This window comes from Vidua macroura, chromosome 3 (assembly GCF_024509145.1).
Source record: "Vidua macroura isolate BioBank_ID:100142 chromosome 3, ASM2450914v1, whole genome shotgun sequence".
Classification (NCBI taxonomy): Eukaryota; Metazoa; Chordata; class Aves; order Passeriformes; family Viduidae; genus Vidua; species Vidua macroura.
The window spans coordinates 34,948,547-34,970,101 of NC_071573.1; the positions used below are offsets into that span (position 1 = coordinate 34,948,547).

At 44.3% G+C, this 21,555-nt stretch overlaps 1 protein-coding gene across 5 annotated transcripts in view; it reads left to right on the forward strand.

The window, feature by feature from the left end:
• Positions 1 to 21,555, forward strand: part of PAK5 (p21 (RAC1) activated kinase 5) — a 163,005-nt gene that overhangs the window by 110,476 nt on the left and 30,974 nt on the right. For all 5 annotated transcript variants that reach the window (XM_053974785.1, XM_053974787.1, XM_053974786.1 and 2 more), the window contains one exon: positions 13,828 to 14,042. In XM_053974785.1, the coding sequence (XP_053830760.1) occupies positions 13,828 to 14,042 (215 nt within the window). The remainder of the gene's footprint in view (positions 1 to 13,827; positions 14,043 to 21,555) is intronic.

Below are 21,555 nucleotides of genomic sequence, written 5' to 3' on the forward strand. Positions count from 1 at the left end.
CCATTGGGATTGTGCTCTCTCAGAGTTGGACAGCTGAAAAATACATACATTGGTAATTAAATTAGACTTTATTTACAAATATTGGCTCAGAGGGTTTCCAAGTCGGAAACTTTCATTCCTTTTCCTTTCCTGATGAACATAAGCCATGCTGGATTCAGACCAGATAATGTGAAGCTCAGTCTTTTTCCAGCTTTACAAAGTCTTGGCTTAGGAAATATTGATGAAGGGGAACTTTGGTTTCCACTGGGAATGGGAGATAGTGGCAGCAAAGGAGAGGGGGGGAAGCGATGTCTCCTCTGGCCTCTGTTGCAAAGAAAGGGAGAAGGAAATGGGCTTCCTTAAATAAAGTCAACTGTGGTCTCTCTCCCCTGCACTTGGATGTGCTGCCACCATGGAGGGTTATTTTTCCAATTCTTCCCATTTTCAGTAGAGGGAAACAGAGAAAAAAGTTGTTATTTCTTGGGTCAGAGTTCTCCTGCTGAAGCCAACAGCAGTTGCACCAGGAACCGAATGATGCTCCAGAAAGCCCAAGACTGAGATGACAGAGCTCTGCAGTGGGGAAAAGGAGATGAGCTTTGAAGATTAATTTTGGGGAGGTACAAAATACACAGGTACCTAGCTGTGCTCTGGGTGTGATTTGTGATCCACGTGCTCAGGATTTGCCCTAACCAGACTGAGAGTGACATTTAGGACAGAGCTCTAAGAATTTTGGAATTCCCTTTGAGTTTTGAAACTCTTTTCCAATAAGTCAAACCCTGTGAAAGAAGTGTCACACCACCCTAGTAAATATACGTGGGGTTTTTCATTTCCCCTGTAGATACCCAGATGCATATTTGGTATTCTAGAAAATGAATCCATATCCTGAATGAGCTGATGTTTTAAAATGGTACCATGGATAGTTAAAGGCTGCATGGCAGCTCCAGTGCAGGTCAGCTTTTCCAGCCTGAGCCCCTGCTAGTGAGAGAGGAGGAGCTCATATGGACCTAGCACTGATTTATTCAGATCACATCTCTTATGTGGGCGAGCTGAGCCTTGAGCTTTTGGCATCCTGAGCCTTGGTTACTTGCAATGACATGCTACAGGTGAGAAACACGGGGGGACAAGATGATATTTCCATTTAAAACATTCAGCCTGAGTGATACAAGGAGAAAGAATAGTTATAATAACACAGCTGATTGCTGTCAGAGTTCTAAAAGGGAGTTCTATTGGAAAAGGCATTATACAGCCCACTGTGCTTTGCATAATCAATTTAAAAGCAGTTCAGGACATCTTCCTGCCTTTATCCTGAAGAAGGTAGAAATAATTTAGAAAGCCAGGGTTGTCAGTATGGCTGAGCTCGAGGCTGGGCACAGTTACACCGGGGTGGGTGCACAGGGAGCCGATGCAAGGAGTGCAGAGACTGAATTACAGGAGTAGAGCACAAAAAGATGTTCTGGTCATCCACTTGTGGTGTCTCAAACAGTTTGAGTCTCATGGCTGTCCTGAAGTCACCTTTCTGAAACCTTTCTGTTGCCTTGTGAAGCAAACAGTCATCTCAGATTCCCACCTAGAGCACACACAATTTTCAGGTCAGCTGAAACAGAAAATTCCAGGGTATTTATTGAGTCTTGTGTCCAAAACTTGAGAAAATGGACATTTCGGGGGGTTAATTGTATCTTTAATAGCTTTTGAGTTTTATGTGATTCCCTATTTAAGTACAAGAGGGAAACAGAATTAAATGAGATATTTTGTAGAACAGCATATTTCATTAGAACAGAAAGTATCTTCTATTTTTTTGGGGTTTTTTTGGTTTTTTTTTTTTTTTTTTTTTGGGGTTTTTTTTTTTGGGTTTTTTTTTTTTTGTTTTTTTTTTTTTTGTTTGTTTGTTTTTTTTTGCTAAGAAAATATTTCCTTTAGGATCCAAGCTCCTTCTGCACATTTAATTTCCCTCTCAGCCAGCAACTCTACAGGCCCTTTTTTCCCCAAGTGCTGACTCTGGCCCTACCACTTGACATACCCACACATGTTCCCTTAATGCATTTTTTTGCAGTCACTTTCCTGGCTCATCTTTTGCTTTCCCAGTTGTATCAGCAGCTTTGTTGGAGTCCGTAACGAAGTGGGGAATGAATTAATTAATGAATCTCCCTGCCTCTGGAAACAGCAGTGAATGCAATCAGAGTCAGCATGCAGAGATGTCCTTTTCTGGTAATTATTATCTTCTAATTGATGGTGTATTTTTTGATGCTTCGCCCTTAAGAAGGGTCTGCAATCTCAGATCTAAATATGCTAAATTTAAATATAGACATATATATTTAAATACAAACAGAGGGGTTAGAGTCTGATGGGTCACTGGCACCATTTCACCAAGCAGGATGGGAGCCCTGGGGCTCTGTGAGCCATTGATTGCTGAGAGATGATGGCCAAGTTCTTCACCTCTGCATAGCCTCAGCATCTCGGCCTCAGTGGTAAATAAGATGTATCAGACAGTACTTGGAGAGGATCCCGCCTTCTCTCACAGACTCCTTGTCAGGATGGTGTTTTCCCAACGAGAGCCTTGAGAGCTGCTGTGAAATCATTCAGTGCAGACTGGGGAGAGATGATGCCATGTTGTTCCAGCAGAAGTGTTTCTTCTGGGAGACAAGTGGCTTTTTAACATAATTGTCTAGAAGTTTGGGAGCTGAATCAGCTCATCCACACAGTCACATGGCAGCTTCTCATGGTGTTTCCAGAGCAAGGTTCCTGGGAGTCAGCTGCTCACTTACCTGAGCAGCTAAGGCAAAATATTTTCCTTGTTGTTTTTTTTCTGAGAGGCTGGAAGTGTCCTTTTGGACCATTTCAGATGAAACCTCTCATCCTGGAGAGGGCCTGGAGAGGATGGATGAGCTCAGAAAAATGCAGTGATTCATGTGTGTGCATCCTTCCTTGGAAGAAAGGGATGGGAACCACCTCCTGTAGCAGCACCATCTCTTGGAAGGTGGCAGTGGTGGCCATCTGAGATGCAGTAACCTCTCCAGTTGCTCAAAACCTTCCTGCAGTCAAAACCCATCTCTATGGTTGGTATTTAAGAGGTGGAAAACAATAAAAACCTCACAGTAGCATTCATCTTGCTGGATTTGCACTGAAATAAAAACATGTGGGTTCTTTCATTCAGTTTACTGTAGTTTTTGTTTGCTTTTCTGTGTCTGGTCTAAGAACTTTCCTGTCAGCTTCAGAGAGAAAGCATGAAGAGAAGGGCAGACCCATCATTTCCAAACTGCTGTCTGGAGGTGGCAAAACTCAAAGTCTGCATGGCTAGGTTGCTTGGCTCTGGAAAAAAAAATCAGTGTTGGGGAATTCCTCAGATGCAATTATTGATCATTGGGGATTATCCAGAGGGAGGAAGACTGAGCAGACATTTATAAACATTCCATGTTCTGTATAAAGAGCTTATGGTAAACTTTCTGAAGAAGGCAATAATCAGTAAGCTCTGGAAACCCTTCAAGGGATCAGTTCTCATTTTTATTGTGGAAACAGAGTATAGCCTGACAGCAACTCAGTAGGTAATAGGATAAGAATTGACTTTCAGACCAGCTTTCCAGCACAATGCAGAGTGGAACAAAAAAAAAAAATTAAGGTAGACTCTACACATTTGTGATTTATTGTAGACTGTGGAAATATTTTCCCTTCAGTTATAGCGATGCAGAGTAAAACCAGATAGAAGGGTAGGGAACCTGCAGTGATAACAGGCATGATTTTCATCTTGCAGGCATTCACTGTGGATACTTTTATCTATAGATCTGTTTGTTTGCATTTTAAAGGTATTTTGACGTACCAAATAAAACTGCTTTTGCACCATTTCTTGGCCAACACAGGTCATATCCTGTGTTTTATCCTAAAGATATTCTTATGAGAGGCTTGCCATTAATAATGAATGAATAATGAAGCATCTGTTGCTGTTGATCATTCATTGGAAAGCAACCTTTTTTACAAATGTTATGGTAATAGAGCAATTCCTCAGAGCCAGCACAGCCTGTCCTGTTTTAGAAGTAAAATAAGAAATGCAGTGAATGTTTTTGTAGGAAAATGAAGTGTGTTGAATGTAAACATAGCAATGAGGAGTTGTGGCAGGTCAAATCCAGAGCCCCAGTATCATTACCTTGCTCCAGTGGTATGTGGTGCTGTCACAGGCATCTGTCCCCATCCTGTCCCATTTGTACTTGTCACTGTGATACCTCTGGGGCCTGTAAAATCATCTCTGCTGGGGCAGGCACCCCCCTGGAGCCCCTCCTCGATGCAGTTTTGGTGTGTTCATGGATGCATCCAACTCTGGATCCAACCAGCTCAAGATCAGCTGGTTTCTAAACCTAAAAAACATTTTGCCTCCTTTTTGTCTAAGCAAAAGCTGTCTTCTAAAAATGATGAGAATACATCCTCAGTAGTTCCAGGCACTTGTGAGAAACTGCAGTTCTGTGAGAGGTCTTTCCTGGGAGCTGTGGAAAAGCCCTACCATGCTTTGGTCACTGCTGAGGTCATGCCGAAAATGCTGCACCTCAAGCTCTGTGTTCAGCTGAAGGCCCTCACTTCAGGAAGGCATTGCTGGAGAAGGTTCTGGAAAACATGTCCTAGAAGGAGTGGCTGAGGGAGCTGGCATGGCTGGGGGGACGTTACTGCTCCTGCAGCTAGCCAAGAGGAGTTTAGGGTGAGGCAGGGTTGGTCTCTTCTGCCTTATCTCAGCTGGAAGGACCTGAGGAAGTGGCCTTCAGTTGTACCCAGGGAGGTTCAGATTAGATACTTGAAAAAATGTTTTCACTGAAGGAGTGGTCAGGCATTGGGGTAAGTTGTCCAGGGAGATGGTGGAGTCACCATCTCTGGAAGTGTTGGTTGGACTAGATGGTTTTGAAGGTCTCCTCCGGCTTTGATTCTGTATGTTTGTAATGCCAGCTTTGCAGCTACCATCAAGTGTTGGGGAGGAAACTCAGTTTCAGAAAGTTAAAACTAAAGCTTTATGTGCAAACCCAGGATATTTTAGTGTCCCCTTTGCTACAAGTCTTGTGCCAGTCCATCTCTTTTGCTGAGGCTTTGCAAGCAGACCCCACTGTGGGTATGGCCCAAAATGTAAAGAAGGTATAACTTGGTGCCCAGTTGATAAGAACAATTTTCCAAGTGTTTTTCAAGCACTTTGCTAAGTCTTTTGATAAATACAGAATTTCATATCCTTGCAGTTCTTATTCTACAGTTATCCCAACCTATAGGAATGTCCATATTTACTAATACTCAGAATTACAGTTTCACTGTCCTTGTTTTGATATTTCCTGCAGGTTTGTCTGAACCCTCTGCTCACGTTTTCTTCTCTACTGATAGATCATCCCTTTCATTTTTTGATAGTATTTCCTTCACTGAATATTTTTTTCTAATTAAAAACATAGAAATAGAATTACCTGCATCCTTTAATATAGAACACTATAGAACTGTTTTAAAATAGTGCTAATATCAACTCAGAGAAAAATAATTTACAACTGAAGTTACAGCAATAACTTGAGACTCGGGGTGTCTTGTTTAATGTGTGCCTTATTTAATCCCCTCTCCCTGTGGATGTCCAGCATTTCCTACAAAGTTAATACCATTAATTATGTCAAGCTGAGCACCCAGAGGACTGTTTGCTTCTGCAAATCTGGAATATTTTCACTTGCTAGGGATAGAAATTATTTGAGTTACCTCCAGGGGTTTGGGGGGCTGAGGGGGAGGTTTCCTCTTTAATCTGCCCAGAGCTGTTGCAGACTAATTCCCTGCACAAACCTTTGTCTCTACGTTGCTATTTATGTGTGCATGTGTATGAGATAATAGAGAGTGACTGACTACAATATATGCATTTAAGCTACTCAGCTGAAAATTACTAAGCATTAAAATCCCCTGGGAATCACAAGACTTCTAAATTAGGAAAGCACATGTCAGTCAGTGTGTGGAAATGAGCTTTCAATAAGAAGAATGAATATTGTTCCCTGGAGTACATCAATCCCAGTTTGGCCATTCTGTACCAGCCTTTACTATTTCTCTGGAAGCATACATGGACTTTTGTTACTATTTTTTCCTGTCTTTTGTTCTGTTGTGCATTTCTATTAGATATGTCTCATGGGCCAGCTATCAAGGGACACACTCCTGTGCTATGCCAAATGAAGGCATTTTCAACCATAAACAAGGTATTGGGGATTGAAAAGATCCATGGACAATGACATGTTCTGGACTTCTTGTAATTGTTAAAATGTATTTTTATTATATTGAGCGGTAACATAGAAACCCTGAGAAACTGGCTGATTTGACCTGAGGTTGAAATGAGCAGAATGCCCCCGCAGATTAGGGGCTTTGGGAAAAGGGCATTTTTATTGGTCTAACGATTCCATGATTAAGGTATCTATTTTAATAGTGATTAAATGACTTAGAAGCCTGTCCCATCTCAAAAAAATACCAGACACCCTGAAAATCCATGATAACTAGTTGAACCCTACAGATCATCAAGCTTTTAATTCTGAAACTCACATGGGCATGCACTGAAAATTATACTCCTGTACTTTCATTGAACTGAAAGAATAGTCTGGAAAAACTATGTAGTCACAGGTGATTAATTTCTATCAGTATATTATTTGTGTGCAGAAGAGCTTAGCAGAATGGTAAAAGACTCAAAATGGGAGCTGACTTGGTTTGTTCAGGATTTGTAGGTCCTTTTTGTTGCTGCCAGAGGGTCAGTGTTTAAAATCATCATTAGTAGAGTATGTGGGAACATTTTCAAAGGTGCTATTTTATTGTTCCCAAATTGAAATGCTCAAATAATAATGAGGAGCAGAGGGATGAGCAGGGATCATGGGAAATGGGGTCCCTCATTAGACAGGTGAGCCAGCCTAGCATTCACCTGCACATTGTCCAGTCCTGTTGCAAAACAAAAAAACCCTTGTACTTAAGGCAATAATGAGTTCTCCCTCTAGCTAACAGCAGTAACTTAATAAATAAATACAAGACATGACCACAGGACTCACCTGCCCCTGGTTTGAGGTGCTCCCTGCTTCTTAGGTGTCTCCCATTTGTTTCCATCCTATCCATCCAGAATGACACTCTGGGAGTTAGGAAAGTATTTAGGAATACTGTATGTGGAAAGTCAAACAGGATTTCTCCTTTTGTCAGTAATGAGTCAGACCTGACCTGAAACCAGTGTGGTTTTTAAGAATCTTTCCATGAACTTTATTGTCTTCTTATTCAGTTTATTCTGCTTTTCCAGGTGTAGCTTCTGGTTTTATCACCTGAAAAATAGGGTAGTGCTCTCTGTATTTTCAGTTAAAAATAGAGATAAATTCTTCTGTAAAAAGTAAGCCTGCAGTCAGGGGCATGCTTCATTTTTTTTGCAAAAGAAGCTCGTGCTGTGATTGCAGCCAGCAGCAGAGGGTCCCTACCAAGAAGCTCCGAACCATCCTTAAACAGAAAGGAAACACAAAACTATTGCTGTTGCTGTTCCTTACTAAAGAAAAAAACCCAAACAATTTTCCTCATTTTTAATAGTTCTATTAAATATAGTAAATATCTTAAATGTATATTAGGTGTATAGATACACAGATATGTGTTGGTCTCCTTCCACTTGCCTCAGGAAGGAGCAGGAGCTCTCTCTGATGTGAGCTGAAGAACCAGCATCATTTTCACCTCTCCCTCCCAGAGGATCTCTCAGAGATTTGTGCTGCCATCAGTCCATCCCAGACACTGGCTTTCTTCTGGAGATTGAGTTTCAGCCCAGCTCACATTTGTCTGCAGCGCTGGCTCTGCAGGCTGCCTTGACACGTTAATTTAATTTGTGCTTCTCAATTCATACTCTCTCATTTAGGATCAAGTGTGGGGAAAGGTTACAATTAATCAGAGTGGGGGAACAGAGCCACCAAAGCTAATGATGTATTTCTGCATTTGGGCTGCTCTGGAGGGGAACAATTGAGGTCCTTGTGGTACGGAAAACTATTATTAGTAAGTAAAAAGTATCAAAAGAAAGCAACCTGCACCCATCTCCTCATTTTGCAATCTGTGTCTCTGTCAGGTTTCTTAAAAATGAAGCATTGTATTAATGCTCCTGCCTGTAACCAGGATTTTTGGCTGTGTGGCTGATTTGGGAGAAAATGTGCCTTTTCACAGGACCTTTTCACAGCCCTTGCTGCTGTCCCCCCTTTGGGCTCACAGATGATACTCAGCATGCATGAAGGCAATTTTTATATGCTAATAACATGCCCATCCATGAGGGAAACAGGCTCTGCTGCTGCTTGCTCAGCTGAGGAACCACAGGGAATCCCTGCAGAAAATACTTCCTAATTGAAAATTAACTAATTGCTGGTTGTTTAAAAGCAAACACATTGCTGGGCTGGGGCAGACAGTGAACACAGAGCCCCTCCTGAGGGAATATTTTCAGCCCAGCCCATGCTGGAGCAGCAGTGAGGTGTGTGTAGGAAATCCTTGCAGGCTTGCCAGGGTGGCTCAGGGTCATGGTGAGCACACACGATTTCCTGGGGTTAGTGGGACACTTTATCTGGCTCCTGAAATACCGCAGTAAAAAATAAAGCTTACATAGCTATAGCACATAGTCATTAAAAGTTCCATTTTAAAGTAAAAATTCCCATCTCACTTCATTATTCTAGGTACTGACTTTGTACGGTTATTGTGTGTTTCTGTGTGTGGCAGAATTTCACAGACCTTTTCTCGGGGTTATCTGGGGACATATGGAATGGCAAAGGCTGTTGTCACTGCTTAAGGGATGCACTTGGAAGACTGCTAGTTTTCAAGATTACAAGATGTGAAAGGTCTTTCCAACTTTTGTAGTCTTTTCTAAAAGAGCAGCTATTTGAAGGAGGAGCAAAAATTTGCTCTGACTTTTTTACTGGGAACAGAAAACAGGGCAGAGTTAAACAGAGTTCTCTCTTATTTTGTAGGCTAACTGATTACTCTTAGGATACAAAATACCATTAACCTTAGAATGAAGTAATCCTTTTTTTTGTTGTTGTTGTTGTTGTTGTTTTATTCCTACTGCCTTTGATCTAATTTGCTGTAAATGCAAAAAATTCTTCTTTGAGGGCAGTAACAGTCTGGAAAGTCTGGACTTTTCAGCTTTTCAGTTCATCAGTCTTGGAGTGTCCTCTGTTCTCACACACAGGAGAGGGACAACTCCTGGAAACCCCAGGATGGAACCAAACTTTTGAGAGTGAACAAACCTGTGACCTCTGTGTGAGCTGGCAGGGTTTTAACCTTTTGTGGGAAAGCTCCTACCATGGGAGAGTCTGAATGGGCACCCAGAATAGTACTGCCACCCTCTTGCTCCAGTGTGTGGGAGTGGAGGATGCTTCTTGCTGGAAAAACTCCTTCATCTGGGACTGGGAGGCAACACAATGAGAGTGCAGTAGCTGTCAGAGTGGATTTATTTATAATTTGCTGGTGCACATCACACACCTTGCACGGGCATCATGTCAGGAAATTTCCTCTGTGGGGATCTGGTCTGTCTGGGAAGGACATGGGTGAAATTTGGACCAGCCTGGGAGCCCACGACACTGTGATGTCAGTGAATTATTTCTGTGCACAGAAAGGAGTGCAGTGCAAAGGAGCCAAGTCTGGCATAGACCTCGCAGGCAGGGTGTGCTGATTAGCATGTCATTCGATTTGTTAGGCACCACAGTAAACAGCATTAAGGGCAAAAGCAGTGATTGCTCCTGAGTGTTACCTGGTGCCTGCAGCAGCCACGTGGAGCTGTGTTTCTCAGCTCTTACTCAACCTCAGCAGGCACCAGCAGAGCTGGCACTGCTCCTTTCCCGGGCAAAGATGAAGACAAAATGGCAATTGTAGAAGGGTTTGGGTAACAGTCTCCAGAGCACAGCTCACACATTTCTCCTGCTGTCCCTGTTCCTTCCCCATTCCCTGGTGGCACATCTGGGACCAGCCCTGCTGTGGGTTACTCAGGAGACGTACTGAGTACCTGTTAGGTGCTGCAGTAGTCTGATTTTCCCTTCAGTACTGCATTTTCCTCTAGTAAGTGTTATGTCCCTATTTTTCCATCATTTGGTTCAGAAACTCTGTTGTCTGTAACTCTTGTGCCATGGCTGGGCTGTGGGATAAGGAGGTTGAGGAGCCCTTGGCATGGCAGCCTGGAGCTGAACAGGCTCAGCTCCTGGCTCTCCCATTTCAGAGCACTTGTTTAGGTGGCGTGCTGTCCTGCTTACTGAGTTCATTGTTTGCTGTCACTAAAGGGCTGCCTCCTCCACACCTCACATTTACAAGCACAAAATTTTGTGCTCCATAATTTCAGCATAAGAGCGAGTAAAGAATCTGTAGAAATGCCCCAGTGAAGCACTGCAGTGGTGAGCCCTGTTTTCCCCCCAAAGCCAAGCCCAGTGCCATCAGTAGTAGCTGCTCCAGCCCCCTTGTGTCAAAGTGTCACCTTGTGCCACGTGCCACTGGAATCAACCAGACTATCCCTTGGCAAGGCACGTGCAAGGAGAGGACAGACATCCTGGTTGTGCTCATCCCACCAAAATAGCAACAAATTACAAGTACAGTACTTCTCATTTCCTCTCCTTCTGTGGGGGTGAGCACAGGAGGAGCTGCACAGAGAGGTGGCATTTGCTGAGAGCCCTGGCACAGTCAGGGCCACGTTGGAAGCTGTCGGGAAGAATTAAGTAAAGGATGAGTGCTCTGGCATGGGGATGGCTCAGAGGCAGCTCTGCAGAGCTGTCCTGCAGCCTGCCTCCTCCCTGTGCCTCTGATAAAGGCTGCCCTGTTGTCTGGGGGATGTTTTCCCAAGTAATCCCATTAGGAAATTAGGGGTTCTTAATAACTGTGAGAGGATTGCTGTTTTCTGTGAATGGGTAGGTGCCTGAATGAATTTCATACATTTTGTGCTCTTGATACAAATTTCATAAGTTTTCTGCTACACACACATTATCCAGCATCCTGGAAAGCTCTGTCATTCCTCTTCAAAGCACTTGGGTTATTCATAAAATGGCTTTAGATGTCTTGAAAAACATGTAGTCGCTTGCTGGGGATGTTTTCTGCTTCCACACATGATTAAATAAGTCCTTTCTTTTTTGTGTCATATCAATAGAGCGGTGGGAAAAATTGAATCATCTCTCTGTTTTTGAGGTATGAGGACCAAGCACATCAGTGGGGACTGAATCAGGACACTTACAAGCCCAGAGCATAAGGTTTCGCAGACTTGGCTGCCCCAAACCCTCATCCTCAGACAGCTGAGGAAAACAGTCAGCATCATTTCCATTCTTTGGGAGAAATGAGGGGAAATGAAGCTTCCTTGTGACTGCTGTGTATGTCACAGCTCTTTGGAGGGACTGTGCTGAAGGGAGGTTGGCTTGGCTTTGCAGTGAAATGGAGGTAACTTGCTGGCCGGTATCTTGTTGAGTGAATGTGCTGTTCATTTTAAAAAGCAGCATGCACTGTGCCAGCTGATGGGCTTTTAGTTACCCGACATTGTTTGGAGCTCGGGAGAACTTCAAGCATCCAGCAGCTGCCTTGGGGTGCAAGTCCTGTGGGAAACCCTGGCATTGATCAGAGGAAAAAATACATGTCTAGAGCTGATGGTTTAAAATGTTACTCTAATAGTCTCATGGATTCTCATCCCTGAGGCGAATGAAATCGATGCAGTGCCATTGATCTACAGCTGGCTGCCACTGGTGGAGCCACTGCCTACCTGGGGCTGCTTCTGTTTGAGCCTGGAACATGGATAATCTCTGAGCAGAGAGCAGCCACCATGACTTTGGAAGCATGTCTGCAAGTGCCACAAGGTACCCAAATGCACCAAAGAAAAACGAAACAATTATGATGCTAGGAAAGGAAAAAAGACACATATCAAAGTGACTGTATTGTTGGAGGTTTTGGGAGAGGAAGGGGAGGAAGATACCCAAGTTAACAGAGCTGGAGAGAGACAGAGCAGGAGATTTTGGGAAGTTCAGAGTAGGGTAGAAAGCCAGAGAGAGGTGTGTGGAAGATGAGACCTGTGAAGAGAGGCCAACAGGAGCAAGTCTGCTCTGTCTAAAAGAAATATGCACAGAAGAGACAATCACCTACAAATACACGGGGAGGACTTACAAAGCAGCCAGCAGTCAATTTTCAAATAATGGACTTGATCTTTAGATAAACTAGTAAAAGGCACTGAGGGTGGAAAAAATGCCTGATTTATCAACGCATCTTAGCTGCAGCAGCTACACAACCGTATTTTCTTCTCTGAGCTTCTCTCCACCTCCTGAATGAAAGTCAGGGAAGCACCTCTACAGCTGTGATAGAATAGCAGCTGGCAGCCTCCTCACCCTACTGCTATTTCAGACAGATGCTGCTCAAGTGCTTAGCCAGCCCTGCTTGAAATGGCCCAGAGAGCAGGGTGGAGGAGTATTGTAAGACAGCAGAAAGTAGACAGAGAACGTTTCCAGGACAGGACAGTATGTCACTGAAAAGCAACAGGACCTCTGCCTGTTTCCCTAGAACCAGGAATTTATCCTTGCTTTGCACAGCAGATTTCTGGAGTACTCCAGAAAGTTAGTTCTGAACTTGGTTCAGTAGAACTGTTAGGCTGCACTTCATTTTAAGGTGGGACCCACCAACCCAAGGGTTAATGCAGGTGGAGAGTATTGGCTATTTCCTGTGCCAGTAGAATGAGCAAGTACCTTTATCTCTCTCAGTTTGCAGCTCAAGCCTCCTTCCACCTTGCCAATGAAACTTCTCTTGCCTCAGCCTGTGTTCCCTTGTATGCTCTGAAACCCTCCTGCTGCCTTTTCCACGTTCCTCAGGAACTAAACAGACAGGAGGAAAGCAAATCAACTCAGTCTTATCAGGAAATAACAATCCAAATTGACTAAAAAGTTCACTTTCTGTAGGGCAGGAGCTGTAGCAATTAGCTTTAGCAGGCCAACCCAGGTGGATCCGGTGATGGAGAAGCTGGGAAGGTCACATTTCCTCCAGCAGCCTCCAGCTCCCTGCTTGTATAGGATTGGAAGGACTCCTGTCTCTTCTCCACACCACCTGCACAGGAACCAAAAGAGCTGATGCTCCTTCCTGGACCTTCAAAGGAGTAGGGCTGTGATGTGATGAATCCCACCCAAGCCTGCTGGCCAGCAGCCAGGGATCTCTGCCCATCAGGGCGTGAACCCAGGTGCTTTGGGCATGTGGCTCTCACAGCAAATCCTTTCTTTCCTCAATAAGTCAGGCCATGATATTTGTAATAGCTGATACCTGATGATTTTTTTAAGCAGGATCCTTCACAAATGCAGAGGAAGGGCCTTGGACCAGGTTGGAGTTAGATCTGAGCTCTCTGTTTTCCTTGCTGAAATGGCACAGGAATAATTCCCCTTGGAGTGCTGCTGACCACGGCAGAGCCAGGCTCTTGTCTGAGATGGGTTGTCTTTGCTCTAGGACCTGGGAGATTTAGGATGCAAAGCTGTGCCTGCATTTGCTCCCCCTTGTATCAGGGCACAGTTCACCACTTACCCAAGTGCTGTCCTTGGAGCAAAGCCATCCACTGCTGCTGGATTGTTCTCAGCTTGGAGCTTCCATAGGATGCAACTCACAGCATGAGCAGGGAGAGGAGTACAAAAATGAACCTGGGGCTTTCTTTCCTGGGAATTTCCTTGTTTCATAAGGCCTTATGAACGTACGTAGTAAGAGACTGGGTTCATTTCTTAACTTTTATTCTTTCAGAAAGGAGGTAGATAAGTGCTAGCCTCGCACAGATCTCAGTGTGTGCAGTGAAGTTCATGGAGTAGCTGGTTAATGACATGTACTAAAGTTCCCTGTGAAGCAGAGACGGTGGCTGAGGGATACAACAGAGTGTAAACATGTGGCTTTTTATCTTTTCTCTAGATCTTTCCACCATGTTTGGGAAAAAGAAGAAAAGGCTGGAGATTTCCGGGCCCTCCAACTTCGAGCACCGGGTCCACACTGGCTTCGACCACCGGGAGCAGAAGTTCACGGGGCTGCCCCAGCAGTGGCACAGCCTGCTGGCAGACACGGCCAACCGGCCCAAGCCCATGGTGGATCCCTCATGCATCACTCCCATCCAGCTGGCTCCTATGAAGGTACGGTGCTGGGTCCCTCGCAGCCCCTCAGCCTGCCTTTAATTGCCTTAATGTCACCTGAACAAAGCAATGCCAGCAGCGTGTGGGTTTTACGTGTCATCTGTCCTGGGAGGCAGGCACAGCTGGGAGGGAGCTGCAAATCCAAACATTTAACAGCAGAGCTGCGAGGAAAAAAGGATAAAATTTGTGTATAAAACTTGTGGGAGTGTCTCTGAAGAGCGTGAGTCACAAGTTTGGTGGGGGCTGAGCCTTCACACTCCCAGGCTGCAGAAGAAAAAGCCACAAGTCCCAGGGGAGGCCCAAAATGCTGCTCCTCTGCAGCATAAAGCTCCTTGATAATTAATTTAAGAACAGTGCTTTAGGCAAAGGCAGTTTGGAGCAAGGGAGAGAAGGAAAAGTACACCAAAGGAAAGAAATTAAATTGCTTGTTCAGCCGGGCAAGGAGCTCAGGGAGGGAGGGATCTGATTGCACCCGCTGCTGGGGGTAGGACATGGTGATGGAGCTGAGCTGGTAGAAGAATGAGAGGACACAGCCCAGGTTGTGGCTTGTGGGGGCTCAGGCTGGACATCTGGGAAGAATACTTGGCTCAGAGGGTAAAGCAGCATTGGACAGGGAGCCATCAGGATTCCAGGCTCAGGATTCTGGCTAATTGCCCCTGATTCTGCAGTTTCTCTGGGACTGCACATCCTGACATCCAGGTGAATCACACCTGTGTGATGGTGGTAGCCTAGACCCTGACAGCCGTGCACCTTTCCCTGCCATGCTGCTGCAGAATAAATTAAGGATTTCATTTTCATGTGGATTTTTCTGCAGCAAGGGAAAATCAGATAATCCTGAGAGGATGGACCCTGTAGTTATATTTGCTAAGTGCTCTTTGCTGAATTTACATTTACTGCCTGCTCCAGAAGGGCACTCATCACTTGCTGATCAGGGCTGCTGGGTGCTGCTGCAGGACAATGGGGATAAAATCAAGGTCTTTTTTTTTTTTTTTTTTTTTTTTTTTTTTTTGCTGTAATAAAATATCTTGCTGATAGTAGTGGCCCAGAATAATGAGGGGAAAGGTAGGTAATCTTTTTCCTGCTGGTGGAGGACAGCAACTTTATTCCAAAGCCCTTCTTAACACCAGAAATATCTCTGGATGTTTTGACATGAATACATGAAGATGTTTTAAAATTGGGGGGGAAGAAAGGAGTTTTTTATCTTGCAGAAATACTCTCTCTTTCCTACAGTTCTGGAGCTTTAAATCCCTAAGCTTAAAAAGTATTAAATTGCATTACTTTTCTCAGCTTTATAAAGATCATATGACTCTGGGTCTTGGCCTGCAAATGGATGTGTGCAGAGCTGGGTTCATGTCCCACTGAAATAATACATGGTGAAGGACCAAGCCCCAAATGGGAATTGGCACGTTTTTTTCCAAGAAACTGTACATTTAACTTTCTTTCCAAGAACTGTACATTTAACTGTACAAATAACTTTCTTTCCAAGAAACTGTACATTCTTGCTTTTCTCCCTGTGTATCAGGGATCTACATATGTACATATGCCAGGGATGTACTTTTCAACTAAACTGTCCTGTGCCAGGAAAGGGCTGGATCCAGGAGCCAAAATGTGGCTCCCAATCCAAGCTCATTCTTCCAATGTAGCCTCGAGCCATGGTGGTCCTTGATGCTGTCTGCATCCCACAGCAGCTTCCCAGAATGTGTGTTCCAGGGACAGGGTGCCTGCAGCCTGGCACCCTCATGGGGCTGAGCACAAAGCATCTGCAGAGACACCCCCAGGAAGGAGTTTCTGTGCAGGTAGAAAGTGTGAATTTGGAAGGAGATTACCCACCTGCAGTTGATTGCATGCCCACACATATAGGTAGGTGAGGAAATGGGGTTAAGAGTGAAGGATTCAAGAAACTGTGCCTTCACCATCCTGTTTCTTTCCCTCTCTGAGACTCAGTTGCAGCTAATTGAAATGGGCCTCCATAACAGTGTTAGAAAGTTTTAATAGCAACTAAGAGGCATTGACTGTCAACTGAGAATTGGCTTTTAACTCTATTGCAAGATACCGGTTTAATATATTTTTGTTAAGAATTAACATGCTTTGTTTTGATACAGCTTAACTTACAGAGAGAAGCTGAGTTGCAGTCACTTTAAAATTAAGAATATTTAATGTTGCTAAACCAGTTCAGCATAAACATTTAATTTAGACAAATTTTTAATGTGTGCACTTGCACCAGTACCTTTAGTGTTTAAAGGGTATTTGACACTGAGGATTTCCTAACTTCGCTGAGAACTGTAGATTTAAGATGCAGTTCATGAAGATAGGAACCAAAAGTTCTGAGATCTCAGTATTGTTTAGAACTTTTCTCTTTTCCACACAACAGCTGATAGTTCAGTTAATGCATTGATGCATAGCAGAAGAGCCACAGTTGTGCCCCAAGTCATAGTATTAAGTCAGGCTGAGGCATTTGGCCATAGTTAATGCTGTGGTTTTGGGTCATACAGCAGCTCTGTGACTCTGCTCTTATGTGCTCCTAAATTTCTTTTCTATGTAATTCCTTCAGTATTGACTGTCTTTGTGGAATGAGGCAGAAGCGTTCCCCCTAACTGGTGCTCCTTCGTGACTGAAGAGTAGCACAGATCAGCAGGACAGACTTTGACAGTACCATTTCTGGTTTTGAGGCAGGACTGGTGTTTGCTTGCTTTGGGCTTCACGCAGAGCTGAGGCAGAGGAAGGGAAAGGCTTTTTTTGCAGCTTTCTCAGTTAGTGGTGTTTGCTTGTTTCCCAGCCTGCAAAGCAGATCTGTTGGTGCATAGTGTCTCCCTTTGGGTGAAACCAATAAATGATACATATTCTCACTGCTCCATCTCTGCTCAAAGGCAGCAGCAGCAGTGATGATGGCGAGGCAGTGCCCTGCGCTCTCAGATATCCTGGGGGATGTCACCCCCTGCCTCTGTGCTGCCTGCCATGAAAGGCTTCTGGAGCTTTGGCGCGCGCATGACGGCCACTTGTCATGGAAATATCAGCCCTTGAATCCCAATCTGAGCTGACTGTACAGAGTCATTCACTTCAAAAACAACCAGAGACAATAATGGGATTCCCCTTCTCAGTGTGGCTGACCCAGATACCAGCAGATGATTGTGTATTTCAGGTGCAAGCACAAGTATAGCACAGCAGAAAACTTCATGAAAAATAGAACAGCAGTGATCTTGATAGGTTTGAGGGGTAGAGACAAGGAGGAGGTGAAAAACGGCTGATTTTCCACTTAAAACATCCCTGCATGAAAAATGTGAACCGTCTGTGTCTGCCTGTACTTAAAATAGGCTTCATAAAGTCTGACATCCTGTTGCCAGGCCTCTTGGTCCTCTTGCTTCAGTACTTTGTGGTTTTTCCATGTGTACGTGGGGCTCATGGTTTGCTGTTTGTTCTCAGCACACAATATGCTTGGCTTATCTTTGCCTTTATGCTACACAGAAGCTCCAAATTGTTACCACCCTTTGATTTTTGGAAACTTCAAAATCAATAACTAAGCAAATGCATCTCCACTCCATTCAAAATACCAGGAAAACATACATCAGAACCTTTATTCTGGGGATTTTTACCAAAAGAGCTCATCATTGGCTTTGTAAAGATGCTCCGTTCACATTCTTCATTGCCTGCTGCTGTCAGTGGGAGCAGGGAGGCACTGAAGACTTGTTAAAATCCTTTCCCATGTTTCCTAGTGCAGGGAACAGCTGAGCATCCTCACTTCTGTCAAGTTACTGGAGGGAAAAATGCCATTTGTTCCTGAAAAAATACCATACTGGGGTTATTCTTAATTCTCTGTGCTGCTTCATGTGTCAAGCCTCCATTGCTATGGTTTTTTTTGGTGCCTTGGGTACTTTCATCCATCCACACCTTCAGCAAATCAAGGTTCCCAACTTGAGAGTGACAGTGCTGAGTTTGTCCTTGAGAAAGGAGGGAGGCAGTTGTCAGTGTTTGGATGGCTAAATATGTAGGAACTTGAAGAAAACTGAATCCTACCTGCTGGGACCTCCTCATGACCTTCTCCCTTCCTCTGCAGTAAATCCAGCCATGCTTATGTGGAGAAATTTCACTTTTCCTGTATTTTCTGCCCCATTTCCTTCCTTTGAAACACAGGTGTGAGGGGGTGAGGGCTCTCACTGCCCCATGGTGTGTGCCATGCTCTGAGATGAGCGTTAGCACCGAGGGGTGATGCAGAGGGGTCAGTGTCAGCCACGGCAGAGTGAGATCCTCAGCTTGACATCCATGCTGTACTGTCAGGAGAGTGGCATGAGCCTCCTCAGTGCCTGGGGGCTGGGCTGCCTCCAGGGTAGAGGAAACACTGTCCTTTCCATCCCTTCACCAAAGTGCCCCTGGATGCCCCATGTCTGAGCTGAGGTGTACATTAATTTGAGATGCACATGGGCTGTGCCATGAACCCGTGACAGTTCATTTACCTGTGTCCTGCCACACGTGGGTTTTGCAGAGCAGAGAATTTCTGTAGGGGACAGACCACAGAGTTGCCAGCTTCTCTCCCAGTCTTTCATCCTCATATTTCAGAGGTCTGATCTATATGGTTTGTGTTAAAATTTTAGCCTTTCTCACTTTTGTCTCAATCCTTCACCCTAATTCTGGTGAGTGAGCTTTAATTTTTAAAACTTTTCAAAGTTTCTGCTGATGCATTTCAGCCTCTCTCCTACAAAGAGAAAAAAAAATCAGAAAATGAGTAATTGATTGTGGCCCTTTCAATACCTCTGACATGAAAATCAAAGCTTTTGTTTACTCTGCAAGAAGACAGAAGGAAAAATGGCAAGCATTTCTCTTCCCCCTCCTGTTTGGCCTCTTAAAATTTTCCCAACAATGACATTCAAGCCTCGTTTAAGGTGACATTTTTTTCCTACATTTACTTGTTCTTGCTTAGATGGAGGATACTGTGCACAGTGATGCTGAGTGGTCAAAGACCTCAAAGAGGAGATTGAGTGTGGGTCCTTGTCTGGGCTTGAGCAGTCAGAAATATCCAGATTTCATTAGAAAACCCCCATATCTCTCCTCCCGGTGTGGAATTGCACAGGGGAGATGCCTGACCAGGAAAAGAGGGATTTAGAAATACAGAAGCTGTTCAGAGGCATGGGAGTAGATGGACAAAGCAGCCTTGTCCTGACCTCTCTTCCTCACACTCCCAAATTTTTATTTCTCCTTGACAGCTCCTGCCAGGACAGGACCTGGAAGGCTGCTGACATCTCGTGGGCCTTCCTTGTAACCACATCCTGAAAAGTCCCACTTGGTTGTTAATTCCAGGTTCTGCAATGGCACATTTGGTCTGGTGCTGGCTCAGCTGGGACAGGGTGGAGGGGCTGTCTCCAAGCAGCTTGCAGGAACCAGCAGCTTGCAGCACAGCACATCCTGGGTGCAAGTAAAACGTTTTGCCACCAAGCGTGGTTGAGCAGCAGGACAGCAGCCGGGGGGGACTGTGGGATCTCAGCCTTTGGAAAGGAGAGGGCAAAATGTGATGGCCAATGTCCTTTAGCCTGGTCAGATTTCTATGTTAGCCCTGCTCTGGAGGCAGGCGTCCCTTGCAGCCACAGCTCTTCTGTGACTATCTTCATCTGCAAGTGATTATTGTCAGATTTGCCATTGGCCTGTAAGACAGCCCCACTTCCAATTTATTTTGATCACTGAACAGGAATGCATTTGCTGCTGTGTGCTCCTGGAAGAAAATGCTGCCACACATTTAAGTGGAAGCTTTTCTATCAAAGGTATCATGCTTCACCCTTGAGTGCCATTTGTTTTACTGTGTCTGTAAGTGGCAATGCTACTTCATTTATCTCTGTTCCCCCCTACAGATATAATACAAATATGCCATCTAGTGTCCATGTCTGACTTGGTGTGAGAAGAGCCAAGCTGACAATTTTGTGTAATCTTGCAGGAATTTCATCACTGGAATTTAATCTTGCAGGATTTTATTCACAAATAGAAATGAGCCACAGTATGAATCAGTGCCAGAAGTACACAGCTCAGAAGGTTTTTAGAATTTTATCATTATCATTAATATGTTCTCATACGTTCTGCATTTTACAGAGGAAACTTTTGGGTTTATTTCTGATTGTCTGATTTCAGAAAATTATATGTTTTATCTAAGTCCTTTAGAATAACACTTTTGCTGCCTGTGAAGTTGATTTTTACAACAGTGTCAGTGTTTAAAAGTCATCTGGAAAATGCCCTCAATAACAAGCTTTAAATTGGTCAGGTGGCTGGACTGAGTGATTGTTGTAGCTCCCTTCCAGCTGAAACAGTCTATCCCATTCCATTCCATTCCATTCCATTCCATTCCATTCCATTCCATTCCACAGGGAACACCTCTCCCCATGATGCTTTAACTGATACATTCTCAGTTCTTCTTTACAGTTTTCAGTTTCTGGCTTCTTCTTAATAGTTTTGAGTTTCTGGCTTTCTGAACAGCAGAGTTCCTGATCAGCAGCTCTTTCATTTTCACACAGTTGTCTTCCATGCTGCTGAAACATTTCATCCAGCCTGATTTTGACATAGTTTTTCTAGAGCCTCATTTGGAGAATCAAAACCAGCATCATTATCATTTCGGACTGACTCAAAACACAGGATATTCCTTCATTTTTCAGTCCAGCTAATGTGCCAGGAAGTGAATTGTTCACATACTTTTCTTGGCCAAGATACTGGTCCTTCATGACAGCCCCCCAGGTTCAGCCAGGTACATTTGTCTGCAACTGGACTGTGGACATCAACAGTCTACGCGGTTTACAAGCAGGACCTGGCCATCCTAGAGAAACACTGAGGCTGACAGTAAAAAAAACCCTCTCCTAGAACACAGATTAAATACTGTAAGTGGCAAAAAGAAAGTTTCTCATATTCCATCTTATTACTGTCCTTTAAATGTGCTGTAACAAAGCAGGAGCAATGCCTGCAGGAATGTGGTTGTCAGAGGTGGTCGCTGTAGCTGACAGGGGGTGCAGGGGGTGCAGGACTCCACTTTGCTCTCCTTTGGACTGTGAAGACAAGTTCAGCCCTGCCCTAAAGCCTTTAGTCATCATTCTGCCCCTCTGCCTTGGAGGGGTGGCACATGGTTGCCTGCTGATCATGTCCCTCATTGTCCCTGACATCCCCAAAAGAACCTGTGCTGCCATACTCTCCTCCTGCAGGCACTTGGAGACAGGCTCACAGCTCCACCTGCACAATCTCTCCCCGAGGAAATGTTGGAGTTTGCTGTCTGCAGCGAGGGGCCCTAAGGAAGTTCTTTACCCATACAACAGTTGGCATTGGTTTGAATTGCTCCACTTACATGACAAAGGAGTTGTTTCCAATATGATTAGTAAAAGAATGTTTTAAATGCATCAGCACTGAGGTTTTATGTAATATTAGTGTTGGAGGAACCTTGCAAGGGTAAGCTTTAGTCCTGTTATTGAGAGCTTATGTGGGTGAGCAGAACTTTGCAGTACACTAAAGACTGAAAGTAAACTTGGAGTTCACAGTCTACAGCTGCTGAAGCAGA